Source organism: Hyperolius riggenbachi, chromosome 6, assembly GCF_040937935.1.
Source record: "Hyperolius riggenbachi isolate aHypRig1 chromosome 6, aHypRig1.pri, whole genome shotgun sequence".
NCBI classification, from domain to species: domain Eukaryota; kingdom Metazoa; phylum Chordata; class Amphibia; order Anura; family Hyperoliidae; genus Hyperolius; species Hyperolius riggenbachi.
In genome coordinates this window covers 257,450,131-257,476,394 of record NC_090651.1, presented here as the reverse complement: position 1 = coordinate 257,476,394, position 26,264 = coordinate 257,450,131, and the positions used below count along the sequence as shown (strand labels likewise).

At 42.8% G+C, this 26,264-nt stretch overlaps 1 protein-coding gene across 9 annotated transcripts in view; it reads right to left on the bottom strand.

The window, feature by feature from the left end:
- The window catches only part of AGRN (agrin), an 803,356-nt gene that overhangs the window by 243,680 nt on the left and 533,412 nt on the right, over positions 1-26,264 (bottom strand). For all 9 annotated transcript variants that reach the window (XM_068240729.1, XM_068240733.1, XM_068240730.1 and 6 more), the window contains 3 exons: positions 19,380-19,604; positions 16,696-16,920; positions 11,013-11,219 (listed from right to left, as the gene is read on the bottom strand). In XM_068240729.1, the coding sequence (XP_068096830.1) occupies positions 11,013-11,219; positions 16,696-16,920; positions 19,380-19,604 (657 nt within the window). The remainder of the gene's footprint in view (positions 1-11,012; positions 11,220-16,695; positions 16,921-19,379; positions 19,605-26,264) is intronic.

Genomic DNA, 26,264 nt, shown 5'->3' with positions numbered 1-26,264 from the left:
AATGTAACTAAATAGGAAAACCACAAGCATTTTAGTCTTGCGTTTTTTTCCGGCACTTCCGCGTGCGTTTCCGTTTGAAAACCCATGTCAGTGCTTGCCGGCATTAACATGGTTAAAATCTCGTTGTACAAACCACGAGCGATTCCGCGTGAAAATCGGCATAGAAACGGCAACGAAACCACAACCGCATGCGGATTTGTTGCTGCGATTTTCCCATCTAAATCGCGCCGCAGTAGTGGAAACAGGCCCTTACATGCCAGATAGATAATTTCCAACATGTTGGAAATTATCTATCTAACCATCTATCTGCCGAGCAATTAGTCATTGTTCTACTCAGCAGGAGATAACCAGAAGACAATGCAAGAGAGATAATGACCAGTCTCTAGAGAAAATAATCTAACAGAAAATTGTATAGTGTGTACTAGGCATTAGATACTAAGCTTAGTAGGGTAGAGTCCTCTTCTCCTCCTGTGTCATAGACTGTATATGTAATGCCTATAGGTTTATTGTACAGTGCTGGGTAATGTTATGGGTTTATAAATAAGAAATACTGGTAATAATGATAATATTTGTGCATGCTAACTTAGAAGGTATCTATATGTGTCCCATTTATACATGTGCACAGTCACGTTAATGGCTTTTGCCCTAATGCACTTTACAAACGTTGCTCCTGCATTTTCAGCTTTCTTTTTCTCACATCTGTGTAATGCTAGTTCCACACACAGCCAACAGAAAAGTACTAAAAGGTGCGAAAAAGTAATATCAAACTTTAACCTGGAATAACTTATTGTGAGAGCCTTTTTTCTTGTTTGCTATGTGCTGACAAAGGGTGAGAAAAAGATTTGAGGTGATAAAACATGAGAAATATTTTGAACAGGAAGGGCATAGACTGAGAACAAAGCTTCAAAGCCCTCAAATGGAAGGGAAAGGAAGCAGAATAAAATATCTACAATGTAGTGTTGTATAAATTATGAATGCAGAATGTCACAAACACTTACTTATAGTCATGGGATTGGGGGCCTATTAATAAAAGTGGCAATCAGCTGTGGGGCTCGGACTGCATTTCAATTTCAGAAAACATTAGTGAGTTGTGAATTGCAAAGCGATTTTCAGCACGATTCTCGTAGTGATCGGGTTTTGCCACTTATTCCCTTGAATGTGATTGTGGCAAGAATGCTGCAGGAATGCTTTTGTGATCACAACACTGCCGTGGAACCCCCTGTGCAGAGTGCAGTGCTTTTCTGATCGCTAGTGATCAGAAAGCTCTGATAAAATCACTGTAGTGGGTCCCTGACCTTAGCCCTCTTTAACATAAATAGCTGGGCGGCTGTTCTCATTCTTCACTAAGGTACTTGCTTGAACTTGGCACAGGTGGTGGAGAGTCATCCATCCAATATGATTTTTGATATAGGTGAAAAATAAATGGCGACCAGTACGCAGGTCACAAGTTCTTTGCAAATAAAGCCCTGGTTGGCATGTGGAGGTAGCCATCATAATATGTGTTAACACCTACTGAGTATGCCTAGTAGTGAGGAATCACAGTTGCCTCCTGATAGGAATGTAAAGAATTGTAAACATGCAACTTTTCCGCCCAGCAATCCTCCAAACTTGGTCTGTTGGCCGATAGTTGGGCGTGTGAACGCTTGATAAACTAGATGAGCGACTGATAAGAGACAGATCTACTCACACGACTGTTGGGGTGATATTGTGCAGTTGGCTGCCTGTGTACAATTCGTTTGAACGACTTGTTTTGAATACAGCGGTATTGTGCAGTCGGTCGTTCCGCTTGTATGCAAATTAGTTGGTCATTCAGTTAAACTGGTGCATGAAAAATACAAGTCGTGTAATAGCTTGGTTGTATGGTCGATCATGTTGTCGGATCGGTCATGCAGAAAAATTGTATGTAAGTATGTACAAGCCTTGTTATGCAGAAGCAGAGATACAACTTTTTTTTTACTGTTGTAAGGCCAGAATGCTTTCAGGACAGAGGCTGTGAGACTGCAGTGGTCATCTCAGTGGCAATATTTATTCATACATAAGCACAATCGGTTATCTATTTTGGAAACTCTGAATTTAGCAATACAGAAGATGCCAGTGCTGATTATCACCCTTATCATTCTTCAATGAGTTAGAGCCTGTGGAGGTATGTAGGTCACATGCCACATGCCCTGTCACTTCATAGGTTGCATGCTTATCCTAGGGCACTGGCTCACTAAGCAGTGAGTACTGCATAAGGATGGCAGCCCAGGGCACTGCACCTTTAAAGACAGCTCAAGAACAGTAGCTCCCATTAAACATGCCATTGTGTTTACCTGAATTGCCCTCAGACCAAGAGGCAAGATCAGCACATAAGATGTAACAGAAATAGAAACTGCTATTCCAAAATACAACTAAAAATAATTTTAGGTGGGAAGAAAAAGTACAGGACAGGCTATTGTGATTGCTTTCAGAACACGATGACTCTGGCAACATATGTCCTTCCCCGCCTTGCTGAAGCGACGTTGGGTTTGAATTCGAGAGAAACAACTTGTCACAAACAAGAAAAGCACATTAGCATTTGGTACAGGTGCTACAGGAGAGAAATGTACAGAGCACAGGTGGTGGAGTCATATGGAGGCTATGTGAGTGTCTTACCGTGATGTAGAAATGCTAAATCCATGGTGTGTATGACTAGTCAAGCTGTAATGAATGACACCAGCTACTAATGCATGAGCTGCAAGCAGGCAAATGGAAACCGTTCAACCTGTTTGCATTGGGGCACTAAAGATGGCTGAGCAGGTGGGATATGTATTTAATTACATATATATGCCTAATACACACCATGCAATTTTCTGTTATGCTGGGGATACACGGTACGTTTCTGTACCGTGTCTCGACCAGCTGATCCGGCCAGCTGACAATATTCAGCTGGCCCGATCAAGCCGCGCGACCCTCGCCCGATCCCCGCCGGCGAACAACAGCAGGGAATCGAGAGCTGATGAAGAAGCGCCAGCGGGGATGAGAGGCAATCGATCCGCGCGGACGAGCGGGGACACGGCTGGGGTCGATCCAGCGGCTAATCGGCCGCCGGATCGACCCGTGTATTCCCAGCATTAGATTATTTTCTGTAGACACTGGTCATTATCTCTGGTGCATTGTCTTCTGGTTATCTATCGCTGAGTAGAACAATGCCTAATTGTTAGGCAGATAGATGGTTAGAACATGTTGGAAATTATCTATCTGGCAGGTAAATCTAACAGAAAATTGTATGGTGTGTACCTAGCATTATATACATGATAATATATGTACAATAACTCTATCTATCTATCTATCTATCTATCTATCTATCTATCTATCTATCTATCTATCTATCTATCTATCTATCTATCTATCATCTTTATCAGTATGAAAAAAGCTTCCCTGATCTCGCACACTCTTATTTTAAACTTTAAATTATAAGTAGAAGTGGTAACGTACCCGCCACCTACACTGCCTGCGCATATTGTTAATATCATTATTTCACAGAACAATAGCCTATTAGATGTTGAACGGGTAGGATGAGAAGCGTGGCTGAGAGCTGACAGTATAAGCTTGTTTGCTTTAAGGCAGAGTTCCTTATTAAATCCTTCGCAATGCAAATTCACATTAATACAGACAGCCCATGTAAATCAATGGGCTCCTTCATATCTGATGTGAATTTTCGCATGCAGGAAGAAGCGGACAGCCTGCAGTACTTTTTCATACGCCGCACTTTCTTTCTATTGTGTACATTATGCTGCTCTGAAAATAAAGAGTATTTTTCCATATTAACATGTGTGTAGTCCAAAAAAATTTGAAAAAATATATGTGTGTAGTTTCCACTCATACACATGTGAATATAGCCTAAGAGAGCCCAAACATTACTTAATATTGCAGCTCAATCGACCTTCCAGTTCGATCATTTTATCAAATCAGAGCCACAACATGGTGGCCTGATTGGTAAAAGCAGAAAATCTCGGTCGCAAGGGCTCGATTGGGTGTGCAGTGGTGACGGCGTTCGATATATTGCGACGTTTGATGGATCCCAGCCAGTGTTTCTTCAAGTGTATGAGTTCCCCCGTGTGTATTGCTAAAGGCTCACCTATCCACAGGCACGACTTCTGGCCTCCTCCGTTGTCTGGCGTCGTCTTGAGTACCTGTTCCACGTGACACTGGCTCATGTTGTGACACCACTAGATGCGCTGAGTCACATGGTATAGAGCGCTCGCAATGACATTGAACACTGGAGGAGGCTAAGAGTGGTGCTGACACAGAGGTGAGCACACTGAACACAGGCACAGGGACACACACGCTCTCAGACACTTGGCGCATTGGGAGGGGGGCTGGCAGGCAACAATGATGATACTGGAAACATTTCCAATAATTGCTGTACAGTGTGTGGGCAGGCAATAGATCCCTCTCTAAATTTGATCAGAGAGGGATTTATATAATGGTTGATCTAGCCATACATCAAGTAATGTATGGCCAGCTCCAATGTTTCCTTTGTATAAGCAATTGCTTGTGGTAAGAATGACTGGGAACTACAGTATCCCCAAGAAAATATTACACACACAGTCACACCACCACTTAATCCACTTAGTTATTCTCTAAAAACATGAAATATGCTTTATACAACTATTCCCCTACCTAAATGTGAAAATATATATGTCCCTAAAACTTCTTGCGCATAAGCTCCTTTGACTGATGTTGCCCTTTGGAGATTGGGACCTAATGCCTTGCGCGACATTGCTGCGCTAGCTTTGTAGCTGACAGTGCAATCTGTTGCTATGCAGGTGGGCGGAGGATGATGGAGTGGCGCATATGTGACATCACACGGTGGATGAGGGAGTGGCATTCACAAAGGGGTTGGCCATTGCTTGGCCAAGTTGATCCCTCAAGCGGATCGCTTGCGGAGTGGTGGTCAGGGCCTCTGTACACATGCCTGACTTTTGATTGAGGCACCTGTTATTGGCTGACTCACCTGACTTTAGTCAAGCATGTGTACAAGGCTTTAGGCCCCATTCACACTAGAGCGTTTTGCCGGCGATTTCGGCAAAATGCTCAAGCGCTAACACTTTTTAAAGCGCTAGTGCAATAATAACCTACGGGCCTGTTCTCACTTGGGTGATTGCTAAAAAAAATAATTGTATCCTGCACCAGTTTCAGGCGATTTCCTGGCGATCGCGTTTAGTGCTATAGAAGCGCTAATCGTGATCGCCAGGAAATCACCCCAAGTGTGAATGGTGTTAATCACCAAAAAAAGCCAGAGCAAAACGCTAGCAAAAGCGCTAGCGTTTTGTAAGTGTGAATTGGGCCTTAGAACAAAGGAGCAGTCTTGTTCAACCAATCAGACAATATATTTATTGTCACAAAATGAGATTGCTGTGATGACTCAGCAGTAAGCTGCTACTTTACACTCTACACAGGGAATGTTCTGACAGTATTCACCATAAAGTGCAGTGAAGTAAAGTGAGGTTAGATGGGGTGGTGTCTGCCTGGGCTATATAGAACCACCGGACAGACAACAATGGCTGGATAAAATTATGAATATTTAAGTAGATAACATTCATCCTAAATACTGTATTTTCATCTGTGTATTTAAAGTGCTCTGCACCAAGCAGCACCTGTCATGTATATGGGTGAACAAAGGTCAGTTCCACATAAAACCAATACAATTTAGCGGGTAAGCCTCGTGCAGGCTGGACAGGTGTTCCTGAGCACTTGCTCTTTCTCTCCCTATGTGAGCATACATACTCATATACAAAATGCAAAAAGGAAGGGCTGCCTTAATTTAGCATAATCTTTATATATTATGCTAGCCTGACTGCTACAAATATCAGATTAATAATCTCCAGCAGGTCCTGTTATTCACCTTATTTTCAGGCACTGGAAATACTCCCTTGGGTTGTCATCCTCTGGTCATGCACCAATGCAGAAGCAAAATCATGTGGTGGGAATGGGTGGGGCCATTGATCTCTAAAGATATCGGTTCACACAGCATCTGTTGCATTTTGCTATAGTGCAATGGGCAACAGACATCCGAGGGACAGTGCAACAGATGCTTGCTGTTCAATGGCCCTCTCACACATATTATTTGTGTAGCTGAGAGTTGCAGTGCAATGCAGCCTTGCAAAATGTTCGCACAGCGAATACACAATGGACATAATACAAGTCTATGGCAACACAGGGGTACTGCCTGTACAATTCAATCTCAATTCACTAAGCTTATCTCCTGTCTTTAATAACGTTTCTAGAGTTATCACCATGGTGATGATGCATGTAGTATTCAGGAAACATTTTACCTCAGGCAAACCTAAAGTTAACTCTTCTGTCTTTTAGTTAACTCTTTGATCCTTAAAATAACTCCAGAATTCTAAAGTTAAAGACAGGCTGTTAATTACCGTAACATGTGAAAATAACTACAGAGGAGGTAACGTAAGGAATTAAGAGATAAGATACCTCTATCACTGGGCCATATGCAATTCTCTTTTTCACCTGAGTTTTCACCTAGGAGATAATTTTTCATCTTTGATTTTAAATAACTTTCCAGTACTTTTCAACTAAAAAAGTACCAAAAAGTTGGTGAAAAAGTACTATCAAAATTATTTTAATCATTTTCTTGCCTTCTGGGGGCTTAAAAGGCATTTTATTGACAAGTTTAAAAATATCACCTAGGAGAAAACACAGGTGAAAAAGTGAATTGCATATGGGCCACTGTGTGGAGGTAAGTTTTCTCTTGCCTTATTATCTCCAGCATGATCTTAGTGAATTAAGGCCAATACATAGCAGCCAGAAGCCAGTTTCTGCATTGGACAAGATGTGGCATCAAATGAAAAAAACTGACAGGAAAAATGCATTGGCCTCAATTCACCAGAGAGGAGTTAGTAAGAGATAAAAGGTCGGTATTTTATTTCATGCAGTGTTTTAACACTTTGTTTGCAATTCACCACTGTGAGGATAGAGAGAGGAGTGTTCGGTAGCAGGCGATAATGATGCGATAATGGAGTGATATGGATGCGAAAACCGTGCGATAAATGGTTGATAGTTATGCGGTGTTAGTGATTTGCATGTGATACTTTGCCTCTCTGGATGCTGGAAGTAAAGGATTGTGGGTAGGAGGAGGAGGTTATTACCAGCATGTGACCGCAGAGGGGTTCCCTCCCTGTTTTTGACCCTCTCCTTCCATTACAAATCCCTCCCTTCGTTCTGCATATTAAGTATATTAACCAATATTAAGCATTTATAATATTAAGTGGATGGGTGAAACGGAGGAGGTATTTGGATACATTTTCACACTCCCTCCCGATGAAAAATGTATCCAGATTCCTCCTTCCTTTCGCCCATCCACTTAATATTGTAAATACTTAATATTGCTTAATATGCTTAATATTGTAAATGGGCTGCTCTCTGGTGCCTGAGATATATACAGTATAGGCTGTTACTGTGTGCTGCTAGTAAACTAGCTGCAGAGTGAGCTGCTCTCTGGTGCCTGAAATGTGTACAGTATAAGCTGTTACTGTGTGCTGCTAGTAAACTAGCTGCAGAGTGAGCTGCTCTCTGGTGCCTGAAATGTGTACAGTATAGGCTGTTACTGTGTGCTGCTAGTAAACTAGCTGCAGAGTGAGCTGCTCTCTGGTGCCTGAAATGTGTATAGTACAGGCTGTTACTGTGTGCTGCTAGTAAACTAGCTGCAGAGTGAGCTGCTCTCTGGTGCCTGAAATGTGTACTGTATAGGCTGTTAGGGCCCGTTTCCACTAGAGCGAATCCGCATGCGTTGTCTGCATGCGGATTCGCATAACCAATACAAGTGGATGAGACTGTTTCCACTTGTTACTTTTTTGGTGCGTTTTTCTGTGCAGGATTTTTCTGCACGGTAGGGCCTGCAGAATTCGCCTGCGTGAGGAATGCAGGCGATTCGCAGGCTATGTATTTAATAGGGAAAACGCACATGCGTTTTTTGCCGCGATTTTGCGTGCGAATTCGCACGAAAACTAATGCAAATTGAACCAGGCAGTGACATGGTTAAATTCGCATATACCCTGCCTATGCGAAATCGCGGCAAAAAACGCACGCGGAATCGCATCCGCATGCGATTTCGTCAGCGGTGGAATCCCGGTGATTCGCACCGCACTAGTGGAAACGGGCCCTTACTGTGTGTTGCTAGTAAACTAGCTGCAGAGTGAGCTGCAGCAGCTGTGAGAAAAACCACATATCTCCAGGTACATTCAGGGGATAAATAGATGAAAAAATAACGAATGGCCACACACCCTTTTTTCCCTGGTGAATTGCGATTTTGAGAAAAAATAACGACTAATTATCGCCTATTTATCGCACATTTATCGCATGGATTTCTCTCTGTCGATATTTCACCCTATACTTCTGGAGAATTGCTATTTGGAGATATCACAGGAGGTAAATTACCTCCCATGAGATAAATAGGTTGATAACCACTGGTGAATTGAGGCCATTATAACTAAGGGCCCGTTTCCACTAGCGCGAATTCGCATGCAGACAACGCATGCGGATTCGCATAGGCAATACAAGTGGATGGGACTGTTTCCACTTGTCAGTTTTCATTTGCGTTTTTATGTGCAGGATTTTTCTGCACGGTAGACCCTGCAGAATTCGCCTGCGTGTGGAATGCAGGCGAATCGCAGGCAATGTATTTAATAGGGAAATCGCATGCGTTTTTTGCCGCGATTTCGCGTGCGATTTTGCATTGAAAGTAATGAAAATTGACACAGGCAGTGACATGGTTAAAATCGCATATACCCTGCCTATGCGAAATCGCATGCGAAATCGCGGCAAAAAACGCATGCGGAATCGCATCCGCATGCGATTTTGTCAGCGGTGTTATGCGGCGATTCCGCACCGCACTAGTGGAAACGGGCCCTTATTAACGTTTCCTTAAGTAATGGTGTTAACCAAACAAAACCTTAAAAAATGCATTAAGCTAGTACTAACATCTTCAGCACTACCCATTTAATCACCTCCTCTATTCTCCCCAGCTCCATTTCCTCTGGCGGGGCAGCCTAACTTTGTTTTATGACAACAAAGACCACATGACATGCCCCTGGAAATGGAAGATGTGCCATGGTCCTGAGCTGCTGGGGATGCAACCTTTGGTGTGGTGAAAATTAGCTTCCCCCATTCCAAAACTACTCTCTTTCCTTTATATAAACCCAACTATAAATTCACGTTATAGTACAGAAAAGCTGATTTCCTTTAGGCTTCTTTCACACTAAGCCGTTGCGTTAGGTGCTACGTTAAGGTCGCATAATGTGCACCTAACGCAACGCATGGTGGTGGTGGTGGCAGAGGACGTTAGCAAAGAGCCGCGTTAAGCGCCTCTTTGATGTGTCCGTGATGCATACTATAGTACGCATGCGCTGGTGGAGACCACGTGAGCGGAACACTCCGCATCACGTGGTCCCGCCAGTGACGTCAGCACAGTGCAGTGAATATTAATTAGCCATGTGGCTAATCACTGCGCCTGTGCAAGCAGGCTAACGCGGAAAAGCCGCTCTAACGCCGTAGCATGCTGCACTTTAGATTGACATGCAGCGTTACAATGTAACGCAGCGTGGGCACTGTGAACAGCCCATTGCAGTTACATTGCTGTGTGTTGGGGAGCGTTACAGGCTGCACTAACGTGCACCTGTAACGTCTCACTGTGAAAGCAGCCTAAATGCCTACAGACAATTGCATTTTTTAGATGCCTCAATAGAGTAGAAAGCAAATCTCGTATTCCTTCTTCCCACCACACTCCCCCAGCTGAAGACAGCAGACTGGTCCATCACACTCCAGAAAACAGCCATGCATGCTGATCGGTTTAGCCGAGTGCAGTAGGATAGAGGATATTCTCTGACAGCTTAGCCTCTGCTCAGTTATACAGCACAGCGGGTTTCCACAATGTGGACTTAGATTTGTAGGAGACGGTTTTAAAAGGTTTTTGCAATGCACCAATACATAAACAGGCAACAAGCACAGAATGAGTGTCAGCACAAACGAGTGGATTAAGGAGAAAGCTGAGAAGCCAGTTGAAGCCCAAGCTGAACCAGTCAAGAAGGCTGGATGCAAGCTCAGAAAAGCAAAAAGGATTTTCATCCATACTAATTAATGACAGCAAGCTGTGAATGGAGAGGAGGTGGGGCGAGACATGAGTGTGTGAGGGGAGATGTGTGGTAAACAGCAGACCTCAGACTGAAGACCTTACACACAGATAGAATGAAGCCACCAAGGAGGGGTCATCCATCCTTACGCCACAGAGAGTCACTGCTGGAAAGAAAGACACAAAATACAGGGAGAGGGGTGCAAACAGGGAGAGAATAATTTCTGAGTTTGAGCAGTAGGTTAGACATAGGGTAGCATCCCAAGCAATATCCAATTTATATAGAGCTCCTGGAGAGCAACCAGACACTGTCATGGAAGTAACAGCTGAAGGTTCTCCTTGGACAGCATTTTAGAGTTTTGACAGCTGGAAAGTAGGAGAGAAGTGTATATATCCATTAAAGCAAACAAAGTCCTCATTAACAAAAGTGGAAGCCATTTTGTTTTGTTTTCTATGAGGGCCGGCCATGGCCTTGGTTTTTCCAAACCTTAAGGGGCTGACAGGAAAAACATACCAACCGTATACTTTCTCTATGAGGGAGAGACAGAGAGACATTAGGAAGAGCAGGGAGAAGAGAAAATATCAGTACTTTCTGGTGTTGCAAAGGGATAATGGCAAAGAACACACAATGAATACAATGTAGAATCTTGGAGGAGATGGAGCTATGCAAAGGGGAATCCATGAATAAGCAATGGTAATGAAGACCACACCCACCCTCCTTCCTAGGACTTCCTTCCCCAACATTACATGTTATTACATTATCTGATGAAGCATCAAATAGTAAATGCAACAAACACAGATCCAGAAAGGCTTACCTGGGTTAAAAGAAAAATAGAAATATAAAAAAGAAATGTACAAGAATCTATAGAAGATGGCACACTACCTACTGACTGCATCTGCTTACCGCAGGGACCTTTGTGTTTCACTGGAATGGCTGATTTCTGGACGCACTCAGCTTTTTGCCTCTCGCAGTCATTGGCATATGTTCGGCTGTCCCGGCCGCAGACAGGCTTGTAGGCGCCGTCACAGGTGACGCGATCACAAGAGCAGCGCGGTATTCCACGACGATTAAGGCACACAGCATTGTGCTTACATTCATCCTTGCACTTGTCTGTGCAGAGAAAAGAGGGGATGAAATATGAGTATCACCCACAAGTTAATTGACTAGCATGTTACAAGTTTATCACTTATTAGGACTTCAAAAGTAAACAATTGTATTAAAGACCATGTAAAGTAAAAATAAATAAAATAAAATTGCAATGTATGAATTATATGTCCATATCTAGTGCTTTGTATTCTCTATACTGTATAGCCCTTTAGTTAGCTGACTTATACTTGATTATATATCTTAAATGTCAGCTAATCTTTAACTTTCTGTTAAGGCTCCTACACATATGCAACTTTTCCACCCAACTGTCGTCCAAACAGGAGGCTAGGCTAGACTAGATTCTGGCGACTAGTAACAGGCAGTTCGCCAGAATCCAACAGGTGGATCAACTCATGTGGCTGTTGGGCTGATATCGTGCGGTTGGCCACGCGTGTACAAGTCTTCGGAACGATTTGTACTTGTTTTGAATGCGGCCATATCATGCAGTCCTTCACTACACTTGTGTGTGCAATATGTAAATGAGTTGGTAATTTAGTTGGTTTGGCCATGTGGAAATACAGGTTGTGTCAACGGGTTGTTGTGCGGTTGGTCATGTCGCCCTGTTGGTTGTGCGCTTTGTTGGACGCGTGCACTAGCCTTGACTCAGACCTCCAGGGCATGATTTCCGGTGAGACACAAAGGTGTGTGATCCAGATACTACTGCAGCCAAATAGATCAGCAGTAGTGCTGGGAAACTAGTATTATTTAAAAGGAAATAAATATGGCCGCCTCCATATCCCTCTCAGTTCAGGTGTGCTTTAAACACAAGCTGATGAGTAAACTATATGCAGGGTGTCTCTCAGTCATGAGGACACTGCGTTGTGCTACGCTGTCAAGGAATGCTAAAGACCTGACATCCCTTAACCAACTGGGCGTTACGGATGAGCTCAGCTCGTCCAGTAACGTTGGGGTGGATTGCTCAGGCCCTGGTGGGACAATTTGCATACATTTTTTTTTTATACACCCAGCTACCACTTTGCTAGCTGCGTGTCTTACCCGTTCGCCGCCGCTCGCCGCCGATCCGCCGCTACCCGACACAAAAGAGGGCCCCAGCCTAGCAAATCACCGCCAGGCTGCGCTATGGGGTGGATCGGGACTCCCTGTGGCGTCACAACGTCATTCCGTTCGTCGCCATGGCGACCGGGGAAGCCCTGCAGGAAATCCCGTTCAGAACGGGATTTCCTGATAGGTATTTACGCCGGTGGTGATCGGAAGGGTGGGAGGGAGAGAGCAGGAGGGGGGAATTATGTAGCTAGCGATAGGCTAGCTACATTAATAAAAAAAATAGGTAAAAAAAAACCTCCCACGGCCGTGCACTGCACGGAATCAAAATGCTAGGGAGGTTAAACTGTGTATATTTTTATTAAAGCATCTCAGCAAAGGAAAAGCTTGGATGCCTACCTTTGAAGTTAAAAGATGTGCACAAACATCTGAGAAAAGACTACAAAAGCCAAAGGCAGTGATACATTCTGTGGAGTCCTAACTAAAACCACTGCATCATCACAATCCTAGTAAAAGATTGTATAAATAAACAATCACATTCTAACCACATGTGGTCAACCCAGCAGCTAATGGGTGATATTCTGAATATGTGAGGAGTACCTGTGTTCAGTTCAAACAAACAGTCGTGTGCAGTAGAAAGTCATGTCCACAATCATAAACCCACCCAACCACCCAGCAACAGAGCCATAGGCCTACACATGTTGTGCAGAGTGACACAAGCCCTCCTATACAGCAGTGTGCCTGAGCCAGTGCTGTGCCATTTCCAATATTTGTACCAAACTAACCCATGCATTGGCCTGAGCAAAACAAATGGATGATTTTTTTCTTCCATCAGATCTGATCACTCTGAATGACTCTACCAGTGATCTTGTCACTAAAACCAATCAGAGTAATTGCTAATGTATTTATGAGTAGCAGGACTGGGAGCAGTAGACAATTTTCATCCATTGGTTCAGCGATGAAAATTGTCTACTGCCCCCTCCCCCCAGAGATTGATTAAAGAGAAGGTCCAGGGAAACTAAAAATCGACTTACCTTGGGCTTCCTCCAGCCCCTTGTAGCCATCCTGTGCCCTCGGCGCTCAGGTGGCTCCCGTTCCCATCTTCCTGCGCTCTAGTGTGCGTCTCACAGAGTTGCACTGACGTCATCCGGGCTGTACTGCGCAGGCACAGAACTAATGCGCCTGCGGGGAACAGTCTGGATGATGTCAGTGCGACGCTGAGAGCCACTTGTGCAGGTGCTGTGGCCATCGTTAGCCGGAGTGGATCCCAGGCCACCGACGGGGAGCGGAACTGTGGCGAGGGCACAGTATGGCTTCAAGGGGTTTGAGGAAGCCCCAGGTAAGTAGATGTTTTTTTTTTGTTTTTTTAAAGCTGCTTGGATGTGTCCTTTAATATGGGGCCCTAGGCAAGGTAGTAGATTTAGGACCCCCTTGTGCTCTTTTTGGTAAGCGAGAGAGGCCAGAGTAGGTAGCTGGTGGGCCCCTCGACATCCACTAGGCCCCAGGCACCTGCCTAGATTGCCTGGTGGGTGATCCTGCTCTGCCCCCCCCACAAAACTTCAATGGGGCTCCCCGATGTTCACATCCTTTCCCTTGACTACCACTGGTGACCCTCACAGCCTGGGGGGGGGGGGGGGGGGGCAGCTTGCAAGAGTCATGAGACAAGTGTCTCCACATCGTCATCTTCACTCCCATAGTATCTGGAGGACAGACCCCTTTACCGGGGAGTGAAGTAGTAGTTGGGACCCCCTTACAGCTCTGGGCCTCCCTGCAGTCGCTGCCCCCTAGTAGTTACGCCCCTGTTCTCTATTGCACCTCTCCTTTACCAATCTAGACCAGTGGTTTAGGCTGTTCCTAACAGCCACAGTTGTGAAAACTGCAAAAATATAACAATAGAACATGTGGCATATCTATTGGTACAAGTGAACATTCTCAGGTTTTCTAAACCCCCAACTTCAATTGTTCACTTAAAACTTGCAGCAGAAGAACATCCCGCTTTGTCAGGGAAGGTTTTACACTCTTTCATTCGGTGTCTCTAAAAGCACACTTAATGTCTCACAAATCGATTGCAGAGTGGCGACACAGACTTCCATTTAAATGTTTCCCCACCACATAAGTGTCATTTCACTCGGCAAATACTTTCTTTGTGCTGCAAATGCTTCTATTCAGTCAGTGACATGTCAGGTAGATATTGATTTTACCCATTCATACTTCAGTGTGGTGTGAGCTGTATTATATAACAAAGAATGATCCTCCTCTATACATCTCCACCTGGAAGCATCCCTGTCTGCACCTTCCACCTTGTAGTTCAAAGGCTTAAAGTGTGCCTGAACTCTGGATTGTTCTTTTATATGAAATGTACTGTATTTGTATGTTAGCTTCTCAAGCATATTTACCGGCATATTTTTGCTATGACACTGTGGAATTCCATTCCTCAGACATCCTGGTTACTGATTCCTAGCCAGTCAACAGCAGAAGGTAATTTTATTGACATGCCCCTCCCCTTCTTGTCACTGCATGTAATAACATTTCCCATGTAATACAAAGTTAAAGTGAAATAGCAATTTTCTAACCTAGATTATAGGAAAAAATGCAAGCAGAAAAGTTGCTGTCAGAGTTTATTTTGGGCTTTCACTTGTACGTCATAGAGTTGTTGTTTTTTTCATTTAGAACTGTAAAAGTTTGACTTGACTACTATTCTGTATATACAAAGTGGATATGCACACTAAAGTTAGCCATATACTGCATACAATTCTACACACTGCTTTCTCTGTGGAATTTTACCTTATATACTTAGAAGCCTAATTTTTCAGCACAAACAATGTGCTGAGGAGTTACCCCCTCGGCTTATATGCGAGTCAGTGGAGCAGAAAGGATGGTGGAGCAGGTTTTACTAGCAGAGGAGCGTAAGGATTTTGCACTAGTGATCCTGCTCTGCCAGCTAGCTCTCTGCTGTGTCTGTGCCCTCATCCCCTGCAACATGGTGTGCAGAGTGTGCTGCTCAAGACTACCTGTGTCCCCTGGCTTATGGAGCGGAGCGTGCAAGCAACATGTCAGCAGTGCAATGATTGGGTGTTGTCCCTGTGTGGCAATCGCTGTGTCTCATATCTTTGACACCATCTAGACACAGCTGTATCATCCTTGGGGCACATCTGGCTATGGGGAAGGGGGCTGACTTGTACTGGGGGCACATCTGGGTACTGGGTACTTATACACAAGTCAACCACTCTCCCTGGTTTCTGAGGTAAAAGTGGGTACCTCGGCTTATACACGGGTTGGAATACATGGGAGTATATACGGTATCCAGAAATTTGGACCATGAGTTCACAAACTCTGCACAAGAGAAGTGTATGATATTTATATTTTCCTTATGTTGCTCTTCCATTTATATCTGTTTATAATACTGAAATACAGCTAGGATGACTACATGAGTATCAGGAGTATACAGTACATCCATACTTTTGTGGCATTTTCTACGATCTGTTATGATAAGTCATGCCAGTGATTTCTAACCCTGAGAATTTAGAACTATATAACTTCTAATAATTTGGTTCTAATAATGTGCCTTTTTATTACTCACACATGGTGTGCAGCTTGTGCCAAGGAGATTGAACACCACCAGACCGATCTCGACTGATTTAATCTCAATTCTCATTAATTTTCACCTATATCACTGTTATACTGCCCCCAAAGGAGTGATGTTCTAGCCCCTAGTTTCTTTTTCCTCTTCAGGCTTTTCTTGTTCGTTGGTTCTTTTTATTTTTTCTGTCACATAAAACTTAATGAAATAAAAAAAGCCAGACGTCTTGGTTATGTAAGTCTTCCCTGTCCCAAGTCACAACTTGGTAGAGCCGCCTTTATCCAAAATGATGTCTTTTATTTTTTTAAGCCTCAAACAGCTTATCAGAACTAGATATGGCATTTATAAGATATGATTTCTTGACAAAATAGTTTAATTTTCATTCTGAAATTTGCTAGGATCTACCGGGCTTGTTCACATTACAAGAGCTTCTTAAGCACTAGTGATTTTGAAAAGCTCTTGCTATTGCAATGCTATGGGGGATTTTTTACAAAATCACATCGCTCCAGTGAGGACACACAAAGGATAACATTAGCAAGAGCTTTTAAAATCACAAAGCACTTACAAAAGCTCTTGTAGTGTGAACGAGCGCCAGCTTTTAAGGCTTGCCAAAGGCTCTCAGGCTGTGTTCTAAGATGTTCAGGTTCTTGGATTCACGCCACTGAAATGTAGCTTTGGATGTGTGTTTAGGGTCATTAACCTGATGGAAAGTCAACCTGACCTCCAGTCTCAGGCTTCCTGCAACGTAAAACAAGGAAAAGTCCAATCGGGGGGAATACTTATGCAATCTTACTAGCAGTTAAATGAATTTACATTTATCAAGATCCATTACATTTTCCAGCAGTAAATATTACTTACCCTGAGGCTGGCACTGCCCGGAGTGCACCTTCATCAGTTCTATACCCTTAATCGCACCAGTTCTGGTCATTATACACTCGTTATCATAAGTCATGCCATCATCAGCACATACAGGTTCTTTACGAGATGGGCAGTTCTCTGGCCGGGAAAGCATGTCCACTTTCCGTGAGCGTGGGTTCACTCTGCATACTCTGTTCAAATCATTCAGGGCGCTCTTACAAGGATCTGTCAGAACACCAAACAATGAGAAATACATGTTAACAAATGTTTTTATTTATTTTCTTAAATCAACTATAATAAACCAATGCCGGGTAGTGGCATAGGAATTCATGGAGAATTTCCCAGTAAAAACATAGACAGTAGTGGATAAAGATGTAATATTGACCTGTCCATGCTCCTGCATCCCAGCCTTCTTGTGCATGCACATGTTGCTGGCCATGAGCTTAAGTCCTTGGTTGGAGGTGTGCATATGTATGTGCACTGTGGCGTCTGACTCTCCATGCTCATACCTAGAGTTTGGCGTTAGTGTCTGTGTGGAACACAAATATTCCTGCCGAAGTTTCACTACCTTCCTTACAATAAGCTCCACGCAGCAAGCACCCATGCTGATAGCACCATCAGTTTACAGGGTTGAGCCTAGTGTTGGATGTTGGCCTGATTTCTGTTCCCAATTGCCATTCGTGCAACTTCCAATCTGCTCCTGTAGTTCGACTTCAGTCTGCTATCTCAACTTGCCTGCCTGCCCTGATCTTGACTTGTTACCCTGACTTGCTTGCCGTCTGGCCTAACCTTAGCTTGTTACCTCTCTCAAGAAAGTTCTCTGCCTACACTGACCACAGCTTGTGATCCTAAAGATTCCTATGTCCTACCTGCCTGACTTGGCTAGGACCTTGACTATGATTACCTTACTGTTCCTTACAGTTTAGACTTTCTTGACCTACCTGCGCACTGTTACCTGTTCTCTCAGCCACAAGTGAGGAAACCTCCAGTGTTGTTACATGGTGGTCCAAAACAGCAAAGAATCTGTCGCCTGCTAAGGGTGGAGGCTCATAATCCCTTTAAGCAGGGTGCTTCGATGAAGCCCAGGTGGTCACCTAAAGATTCCATCCCTTGGGACAGCCCACGGCTAACCACTTGTGCCAACAGCGCTCCACATATCAAAGTATCCCAAGGTATTGTTACAAATATACCATAAGTTAACTTAGAAAACAAAGTGTTCACATTATTATTCAAACAAGCACAAGGCTTCTGTACCTTAAAAAAAACCTCGTATTTAGAAACTTGGTCATGTAATGTGAAGTAGTCCAGATAAAGAAGTTACTGTAACAGCAAGCGTAGTGGACATAATTGCTGGTGTTGGGCTAGGCCTCCGCAGCTGACAGGAGAGGCGGAGCAGAGACTGAGCTATATGGGAAGACTGCATTCCACAGTTCTGGAAGTCCGTTGCTTGAAATGAGAACAGGGCTGATGAGAACAACTTTCACAATGCTTTACTTTATATCACTCAGTCAATCAACTGCCTACACAAGACTAGGAAAACGTTTCTGCTTAGAGTCTGGCTATAATGTCAGAAATTATACCTTAAATGAATGTACAACAGTTTACATCTCCCCCAACTCAAAATGTAATCTACAGAAAAAAAATATACAATAGCAACACACATCAGCATTAGATTTTTCATTTAATTGTGCGGGTCTAGCTAGCCGCGCAACACTTTCAATCTGAAATAAACTATACTGTATATTGGAATAAATGTCTTGGGGGAATATGGAGAAGGGAAAAAAAACAGCATTAAATGAGATCCAGTGATTTTGCTTGGAGCAGACAGTCGGCTATCCCCAGCAGAAATCCATCACCTGTAAGCCATTTGCCAATTATTTCTCCTCTTATTAGTCTGATACGTTCAGGCTTATAACGCTGAACAAAGGATTGCTGTTTATTATATTATATATAAGTTCAGCTGCAAGCTACACAGGTTATTTGCCATCACCCTCCAAGCTTCCACAGGCAAAATCTCTCCCCAGAGCCAGCATAAATTGCATATTATTACTGAGTCTGATAATTGCTCAATATTTATTATTATTTATAACGGTAATAGTACATGCTATTTAATGAAGCTGGGGATTTAGGGAACCCTTCTGTTTGGTTGCCCTAGGTTCCCTTATTTCTAATCATGTAAATTACATTAACATTATGAATCGCTGTCTTTACAGAAAACAATATAGAATGAGCTCATGGGTACAGCTGCTCAAAAAATGAATAGTGGCAATGTTCTTATCATCCAATCAGAATCTACATTCATGGGAAACCTGACACCTTCCTTCCTCATGAAAATAATGTAAGGTCTGCACTTCAACCAGCATAAAATGCTTCTTTGTTTCAGCAATCAGCACCTCATGCCCAAATATTTGAAGTTGAGTAATCTGTCATGTCAATCTGAAAATAACTAACCAATCAAATACTGCATTGTGATGATTGCCCAATCCCTCCTCAGGGCATGCAGTGACTGCAGCTGATCATGTGATTCTGACACCTGCAGTAGGCAGCAAGTTTCCCACACATTAGATTTTGATGTCCGCAGCTTTGGCAATATAAGAATTACATCTTACCTTCTAAAACAAAAATAAATAAAAATGAATACACAATAAATGAATATGTAGTAAATAGTCTTTCAGTCAACTTACCACATGAGCCCTCAAACTTTTTGTAAAGGTTCTCCTGATTGTCACAGGCTTGCTTGTTCAGGGCACACTCATTTCGGTAATCTTTGCCATCGCTACCACAGACAATGTTCTCGGGGATGCCAGCACAGGTGGTTGGGCAGACACATTTTGCGGTCTGTCCATCTGTTGAGCGCACACAGGTGCTTCCATAGCTGCAGGAAACTGATGAGCAAGGGTCTCGGGAGCCTGCAATGGAGAAAAAGTGGCATTATTATTATTATTATTTAGGATTTCTACAGAGCTCACATCTTCTGTAGCACTTTACAGAGTATATACTTTTGTTGCTAATGTTCCACAAAAGGGCTCAGAATGTAATCTCTACCATAGTCATACTGTATTTCCATTCTGGTCTAGGGACAATTTTAGGAGGAAGCCAGTTAACTTATCAGTATGTTTTGGAATGTGGGAGGAAACCAGAGTGGCTGGGGGAAACCCCTGCAGACACAGGGAGAACATACAAATTCTGTGCAGATAGTGCCCTGGCTGGGATATAAACCATGGACCCAGTGCTGCAAGGGGATAGTACTATTCCCTACCCCATCATCCTGACCATGTGACACGATTCCATTCATCATTGGTAAATAAGTCCATGCAGATCTAGAAATTTTTAACTACCTTTTTTATATTATAAGCACAGGAAATTAGATTGTTGCAATGATCAGATTCAGATGTGTACCATTTCAAAATTCTCAAGAATCCATTAACTTCTGGTCACAGTACGAACAAGAAGGTCCCTCAGAAACCACACCACTCCACAAGGGTCAAAATTACATCATCTTTATTAAAAAAATCATAAAGACACTTACAAACACATAAGGAGGGTAACCATATAAACAATGAAGTGTTATTAATGTATGTCTATAATCATAGTCAAATGACTGATAATCCACACAAAAATCCCAGAGGAAGCCGCTGATTGCAGGCAGCGCCATGCTCCACACACTTCCCTTGATCCTGTGCTCCTTCGGTAAGCCCCAGCAGACCTCTTCTCAGTGTGGTTGGCACTGTCTTTGGCACGTTTCCTGATCACCTTTTCTCACTTGTCACATTGCTCCTTTGCACATTTCTATGTATCCCTTCTGGGTCCTAGGAAGGAAAACTTCCCCTGATTTGTTCCTTCATTGCTAGGTTGCGCTTTTGTGATTGTTTGCACTTTATTTCTGCTGGTTTGCACACCATTTTTTATCAACTGAATCATGTGACTGCTTAATTAATTATATGTAGTTTACAGCCAATATTGGTAAGTTCTTAAGTATCAATTTAGGATTGTGTGTGGATCATCAGTCATTTGACTATGATTAGACATACATTAATAACACTTGATTGTTTATATGGTTACCCTCCTTATGTGTTTTTAAGTGTTTTTATGAATTTTTGAATGAAGATGATGTAATTTTGACCCTTGTGGAGTGGTGCGGTTTCTAAGGGAACTTCTTGTTCATACTGTGACTATTGGTTTATGTTCCTTTCTGCACACCCCCAGACACCCCATATTTATGGTTGGTTGATGGTGCTTGCCCAGTTTTGGTAATCCATTAACCTCTGACCGCATAAATAAGATACTAGCCTAGATGATTTTTTCACACCTAACCAATAGATCATTTAAGTAACCACCAAGCAAGAGAATGCTGAGATTTTCACACTTTTTTCCCTTATGAACTGCCTTACAAAAACATTCTGAGTATTTGATATGCCTTGACTGCAATATTTTAAGTATGCAAATGACCTAGAGCTTGCCGAAAGCTGAGGTTCATCTGAGTAGCATACTAAAAAGCAGCTCACACAAGCACAGATGACGTGGATATGGTGTGATATTCCCTATGATCCTCTAAGAAGTCACTGCGGATAGTTTTAGTTAAAAACATCAATAGCATAGACACTATCAAAAGACCCCCAGTGGTTTGAGCAAGCTGTTTCAATGGACATAATGGATATAACACAAGAGACTTAATTAACCCCTCAAAAATTAGTAATGTGAAATTCTGCAACATTTGGAAATGGCTTTCTTCCATTTATGCAGACCAACCCATAGGACTCCATATTCCTGACTGATGACCAATCACCTAACAAGCATCTCTTTCCAATCTCATCTTCTAACCTTAGCTGGAAAGGAACCCTATAGCTCACACCACTGTGACCTGGTATTCTGTAGTTGCTGACTGACTAAAGACCTTCATACAAGTCTATAGTTAAGGGATGAGTCCTAAAACAGAAATGCAGTGGGAGTACACCAGACAGCAGGCCAAGCCCCAAACGCTGTGTTGTAAGTTGTGAGGACCAAGTGATGGCATTAGTGTCACATCACCACTCCTCTAGCCACACCATCATAGGGTGCAAAGTACAAGATGAAGAAAAACGATTAGAATTTTTATTAAATTCAGACACATTCCAGTGTCAGTAGATCAAGTCCCCTTAGTGTAGAATATTTACAAGAACTTGCCAATATGTGCCACACAAGGTCCAAATAGACCAACCAGAAGGGAGGATGACAAAGAAACATAGAAGAGTCAGGGGACAGAAATGAGTGGAGTGGACATGGACATCTAGTGAAGTGGAGAGGACAGGTATGAGTGGATGGGACACGGAGAGAAACGGAGGGGCAAGAAATGAGCGGAAGGGACACATATAGAAGTGTAAGGGGAAAGAAATGAGTGTAGGGGACATGGACATGTAGTGAAGTGGAGAGGACAGAGATGAGTGGAGGGGACATGGAGAGAATGGAGGGGCCAGAGATGAGTGGAGAAGACACATACAGAAGTGGTAGGGACAGAAATGAGTGGAGGGGACATGGACATGTAGTGAAGTGGAGAGGACAGAGATAAGTGGAGGGGAAACGGAGAGAAATGGAGGGGCCAAAGATGAATGGAGAGGACACATACAGAAGTGGTAGGGGGCAGAAATGAGTGGAGAGGACATGAATACGTAGAGAAGTGGAGGGGACAGAGATGGGTGGAGGGGACACGGAGAGAATGGAGGGGCCAGAGATGAGTGGAGAAGACACATACAGAAGTGGTAGGGGACAGAAACGAGAGGAAGGGACATGGACATGTAGTGAAGTGGAGAGGACAGAGATGAGTGGAGGGAACATGGACATGTAGAGAAGTGGAGGAGACAGAGATGGGTGGAGGGGACACGGAGAGAATGGAGGAACCAGAGATGAGTGGAGAAGACACAAAGAAGTGGTAGGGGACAGAAATGAGTGGAGGGGACAGGGATAAGTGGAGGGGACATAGACACAGAGAGAAACTGAGAAGGACAGATAAATCATACACATGGTCTGTACAGACAAGCCCTATAGGTAAGTATATACAAGTGAATAACTTGTTTGTATTAAAAACTATGTTTGGAGAGGAGTCACAAAATATGTAAGATGTCTCTGCGGAGTACTCTTAAGTATAAATTAGGTCCACTAATGCCAGTGAAGGTCTTCGCATATCCCCCAACACCCTACTATTTCAGGGGTGTGGTGTAGCTATTCCCTGGCTGGGTACCTGAGAGCTCCACTTAAGAGAAAGGCAGGTAGACAACCATGCTGTTCAATAAGCTGCATGTGTGTAGCAAACAGCAGATACCACAGTTAGTGAACAACCTGCCTATACTCATAATACAGAGAGACATATACAGAGGTGCTAGTGCTATATACAAAGTGCTGCAATATGATACTTTGACATGTTTCACCCAACGGCTTTTTCAAAAAGTGCTATACATGTATACAATCATAGTAACGTGCACCCCCCACCAGATTACAATATGTCCCCCATATAGCCCAAGTCAGCTCTGACTTGGTCTATTTGGGGGACATATTGTAATCTGGTGGCACTAGCACCTCTGTATATGTCTATCTGTATTATAGGAGTATAGGCAAGCATACTTATGAGGATTCCGCAGAGGCGTCTTACATATTTTGTGACTCCTCTCCAAACATTGTTTTTAATACAAACAAGTTATTAACTTGTATATACTTACCTATAGGGCTTGTCTGTACAGACCATGTATGATTTGATTATTCCCTGGTATATTATCTCGGATCAGTTTGATAAGGACAGAGACACAGAAAGAAGTGGAGGGGAGCAGAGATGTGCAGAGGGAACACAGAGAGAAGTGGAGGAGAACAGAGATAAGCAGAGCCAGTTCGGCAATTCTGGCCACAACAGAGATTTCATTTAATTAAACCATCAATAGTATGGTACATGTTAACAGAAGAAATAAGTATATTGTACTGTAAAAAAAAAAAAAGTTTAATGCCATAAAAAAGGATGCTTTAAAAATAAGCCGAGGAATAGTTTTATTTTTACTTAATAACGTACAAAGTGCTTAGACAGAAAAAAAGCTACTTGTAATCAATATTTTGTGTAAACACCCTTTGCCTTTTAAATCAGTATCAATTCACCCAGGTATACTTGCAGACAGTTAAGCATTTTGCAGACATAGAACGCTGCAGGATTCAACAATTATATCAAACAGGTGCTGGTGATGAACTGTTGAAAGTTAAAACAGTCATTAAATCAAACAGAAGCAGCTGTGTAGGATGAATGAAACATGGTAAAGAGAAAGGGCAAGCTCTACAGTACAGCTAAAGTCAGGACAGTTCAGTGGAAAGAAAAAATAAAAATGACACAATGGCAAAATGGAGCACAGGACCAAGAGAGCCATGGTTCTCATGCTGTATCAAAAAAGTTTCTTACAGGTAAAAAAATTCAAGGAAGGTTCTTTCCAGGTGTGCTCTTTAAAGGTGGCCATACACTACTAGCAGATGGACACCAGATTCGACCAAGAGGTAGATCCCTCTCTGATCCAAATCAGAGAGGGATCTAGACTACAAATAGATTTTTAGTACCCACATGCCTAGTCCTGCTTTCCTCACAACCACTCTTGTCACACCTTATCCACTCCCCTCCCGCCCAACCCCTTCCACTTTTTCTTCCTCTTCCTTTGCCAAGTTTGAAAAATCCTTGAGAAAAGCATCAATAATAATAATATTAATAAGAATATTAATTTGTTAACCGCATAGCCCAGGGCAGTCCCAAACCATACCATGCAATGTTTGGCAAGTGATGAGCCAGCTAAACAACCTGAAAGGACTTGAAGTGGAGTGATTGATTTTTGGTAAACAGTTGTGACCCAGTTGAGGGGCATTTGGGAGGAATGGTTTTTTTACAAGAAACCATCCCAAATTCTCTCTGGTGAAAAATGGAGGTAATAAAAGAAACCTATTACTCAATTTAACAAGCCCAATAGCTAAAAAAGGTCACAGTTGATGCAGGATTACACACATTTTGTATACTAATGTATGCAGCTTGAAAATGGACCAATCGGACTCTGACAAAGTAGTATTCAACAGGTCCAGTTTCAAGCTGCATAAATTTGCATAGAAATCTGAATTATTTGCATCTCATTGACCATCCTTAACTGTAACTGAGCAATGGGGATGCAGCCTCTAACAAAATGGCTGCCACAATTTTTAAATCACCTGACTGAATCATTGTGACTGGATGCATGAGGTGTCTAGCCATTAAAAAGGTGGTGTACTTCTTCCTGACAGCATTAATTGAGGCAGAACGGACTGTCAGAACAACTGACAACTGTGTGCTATGTCAAACATATCAGTAGATCTTCATTTTTTTCTTTACCTAAACCAGTCAAACACAGCAAAGAGAAGCACTGTTGTCTGCCTCATGGCCTATGCATTCTCAGGGCTCGTTTCTACTATTGCGGTGCGGAATTGCCTGGATTCCACCGCTGATGAAATCGCATGCGGATGCGATTCCCCATGCGTTTGCCGCGAATTCGCATGCGATTTTAACCATGTCACTGCCTGTGTGAATTTACATCGATACCTATGCGAATTCGCATGCGAATTCGCGGCAAAAACGCATGGGGAAAACGCATGCGATTTCCCTATTAAATACATTGCATGCGATTCGCATGCATTCCACTCTCAGGCGAATTTGTTGGCTCTTTTGTGCGTTTTTTCACCGCTCAAAAAACGCACATGACTAACGCAACAGTGGAAACAGGCCCATTCACTTGCATACCATGTGCGAATCCGCAGGCGTTGGACGCATGCGGATTCGCGATAGTGGAAACGAGCCCTCAAACAAGTATGCATGTCAAACATAGGTTGGTGCAAATCATGACTGGCTTCATCCCATCCAATGTTGTCCTCTGCCTGTTCTGCTAAAATGCAGGATAGCAGACCTAGCGTAAACTGCGCCAACTGAATGACATTCTATGTACAAATATCCCACTGAGCGCTAGGTAAACAATATAGGCATTTACATGACATTTATTTTCCATCTATCTAAACACTGTCTACATATTCTCATTTTGAAGTAGAAAACCAGACAAGCCACAGTCCATATTTAGTAAACAATATAAGAAAATACATTTAGAAAAAACTTATTAGTCTTACAGGGAGCTGTTATCGCCGCACTGGTCCAAATTTCCTAATGCAGTGCATGCCTCAATTAAAGTTTATGAGGTTTTCAACACAAGGGAGTGGGCAATGGAAGTTCAAGGAACATGTGACAAATGTTCAGGCCACAGCAGTTACACTGTACATTACCAGTATTTCTAAAATACAAGTGTGTTTTTCCCTTTACTTGTCATTAGGGATAACAATTGTCAGATGCAATTGACTACAGTACTTACACTACATAATATAGACATATGGCAATGGTAGGGATTAGATTGTGAGCTCCTTTGAGGGACAGTTAGTGACAAGATATATATACACTGTACAGCGCTGCGTAATATGTCGGCGCTATATAAATACTTAATAATAATAATAATAATGCAGGTTACTCTTTTAAGCACACCTCAAGTTAGAGGGAAACGGAGGCAAAA